The 2,754-nt window shown below is 55.1% G+C and overlaps 1 protein-coding gene across 1 annotated transcript in view; it reads right to left on the bottom strand.

Moving 5' to 3' along the window:
• The window catches only part of LOC113214499 (GTP-binding protein GEM-like), a 7,803-nt gene extending 5,300 nt beyond the window's left edge, over window positions 1–2,503 (bottom strand). The window contains exon 1 of the mRNA XM_026433865.2: window positions 2,241–2,503. Within this exon, the coding sequence (XP_026289650.1) occupies window positions 2,241–2,305 (65 nt within the window). The 5' untranslated portion in view covers window positions 2,306–2,503. The remainder of the gene's footprint in view (window positions 1–2,240) is intronic.
• Window positions 2,504–2,754: the final 251 nt, after the last annotated feature.

Raw genomic sequence — 2,754 nt, 5'->3', positions numbered from 1 at the left:
CACATGAGGCGGGGGCTCTGTCCTTGGGGCTTTCCTGGTCGGGGACAACGGGATTAAGTGGAGCGCGCCGAGTGGTGCGGTATGGTGTCGGGTCGGCGCATCCTCAGAGGGAAGCGATACTCAAAGCGCAGCGTAATGATATATACACGGGCTCTTTGCAGCCGGCCGGATGCACCCGCGGGATGCGCGTGGGTTATTTCGAGCTTTGCGCCGCGCTGCACGTGCAAGGCACGAGCATAGTGCAGCACTCCTGCACGTGAAGCTCGCCGGCCCTGCACGTGTTGCTCGGCTGGGGCGGGCTGAACTGAAAGGCCTGGGCGGAGCCGGCGGACAGGGTTAGTGGATTAGGATGTGGCCACAGCTAAGAGCTCTCTCTGGTCCCCGGGCCGGCGGGCCCACGGGGCACGGCCGGGGCACGGCCGGGGCGCCGCCACCACCACTCCACTAGCGCCTCGCTCAGAGGAGAGGATGGGTATACCTCATCTCCCATCCCTCACTCCACTCTTTCGAACCCTCTCAATCATCATGGCTGCGCTACTATCGCGGTTAAAACACTATTTCGATTTACCGAAAACGTTTCCCAGGAATCCCGTTGTGCAAAATGCTCCTTAATGTTCAGGACTTTAATTGTTTTATGATTTTCGGAAAGTGATGACACGATGTGGCTCTTTTTTGTTCTGCCGGACACAACCGTTTTAAAATCACAATGCATTCGCCATTCTTTTAGAATGTAAAGGTTTTGTGTCATAAAATTACCAGTGAATTATTTTGATAAGTTTCGGCTAGCTTTGTTGGCGGGGTTGTCCGCTCCAGTGGGCTTCAGCTGAACCACTCAAGGCGGTTCATGGATTGAAGAAGGTTTGGAGCCTGCTTGCTTGCTTTAGCAGAGTGGTGCGTGCTGCTAACTCTCTCTCTCCCTCCCTCCCTCCCTCCCCTGTCTCCCTCCCCTGTCTCCCTCCCCTGTCTCCTCCCTGCTGTCTCCCTCCCCTGTCTCCCTCCCCTGTCTCCTCCCTGCTGTCTCCCTCCCCTGTCTCCTCCCTGTCTCCCTCCCCCATCTCTCTCCTTTTCTCCATTGGCCATTGCGGGCGCTACAACTACGCAGTGTGCTTCCCTGTTTGCCAACTGGTCCGGACGTCAGTTAATCCCTACCGCCGCTCAAGAGTGGAGCAGGGATTTAGGAGCATGTCTGGCGACCGGTGGGGAGCCGCGTGCGCTGGTGTCGCTCAAAATGGAAATGCTATTCCAGTTTCGTTTGTCTCATTCTTTCGGTATACTCTATAGCCTCGCTCGATTGCGTTTAGATCTAAAAATCTCTCGTTTTCCTTTTCTCTTTTAATGCGGATGAAATGCAAATCGCTTGCCGACATTATTATTTTGTTTTGCATTTCTTTTTGTTTCCTCGTCCCTGCCGTTCGCGACTAGCCCCGGCCCCCCGCTCCCCATTCCCGACCGTCTCTCGAGGGGAAAAATGGTGGAAGGGGGGGGGGGGGGGGCAGCACATGTGAGTGTCGCCGCAAAAATACTGAGTGACATCATGCATGATGCAGGTGTTCACCGCGGGGGGTTGGCGCTGCACCGCGGGGGGCGTCGCTGCACCGGGGCACTCAAGGCGAAGTAGTATCTGGAATAGAACGCGCAGCTCAGAATAAAGCGCGGTGTGCGTGACCCCAGGCCGCTTTTGCCCCTTGGCAACCTTCCGCGAAAAATTTTTGCGTTTACTCTTGTGAGTTTGTGTGTGCGTATATTTCCCGCGCGCGAGAGAGGTAGCAGGAGCAGGGGGAAGGGGGTTGTGAGGCGGCAACGATACTGTACTTTGCATGCCACACAGTCCGTCTCAGATCTTTGCCGATAATACTGCCTCAGGCCATCCGCCGCCAACGCAAAGGGAGGCTAGCGACCTTTGAGTCAAAACTCACGGACGCGGTCGGACTTGTGCTCAGAAAAGCCGGTTCGAATCAAGTTCATCGTGGTTCACACATTTTGCGATAGAATTAGACAATTTTCTTGATTTTATACTTTACTTTAGAAGAGACTCTTCTGTGTGCTATGCTAAGTCACATAAAATTTGTTTCCATTACAATCTTTTCGTGTATTTTTTTTTTTTTTGGTGACAAAATTATCATGTTACCGTTTACATCTTTCGACGCTATTTCGGATTGTTTTGACGTCTTCACCTGGGCTACCCAACTGTAGTAACTACTTACATACAAGGTAGGAAATCATGTTTTCTGATTGCTTACCTCATTTTGTCTCCATGCAATTGGTTGAGGGTGACGGCGTTGACGACGTCCAGAAACTGCTTCATGATGATTCACCCCTAGACGGCACTCTTATAATCCAGAACCACCACAGTTCACCAGATGAGTCACCACTAAAGTTCACACTCTCACTCAACACAACTAACTCGCGAAGTCGCGCTCCTCGGGTTGTTTGCTGCCGATCCAATAAGCGGTCCGCTCGCGATGCTGCCTCTATACTAGCGGTCCACGCCCGCGGACCGCTGCTTAAATAGCCGCCGGCCGCGGCTGCAGCGGGAGTTCCTCGACATGAGCCGCCCGCCGGCCCCGCCGCACCTCGCCGCGCCCCGCCTCGCCGCGCCCCGCCACGCCCCGCCACGCCCCGCCACGCCACGCGTCTCTCCCCTTTTCCCCGCCGGGGTGGGGGCCTCCTTTCCCTCTTCTCGGAGTGTGACGTCTTGCGAGTGACGTATTCAGAGCACATGTGTGTTGTCTGCCGGCCCCGCCGCCCCTCGCC

Source organism: Frankliniella occidentalis, unplaced genomic scaffold, assembly GCF_000697945.3.
Source record: "Frankliniella occidentalis isolate FOCC.00 unplaced genomic scaffold, Focc_3.1 Scaffold19, whole genome shotgun sequence".
Taxonomy (NCBI): domain Eukaryota; kingdom Metazoa; phylum Arthropoda; class Insecta; order Thysanoptera; family Thripidae; genus Frankliniella; species Frankliniella occidentalis.
This window is presented reverse-complemented; position numbering and strand designations above follow the sequence as displayed.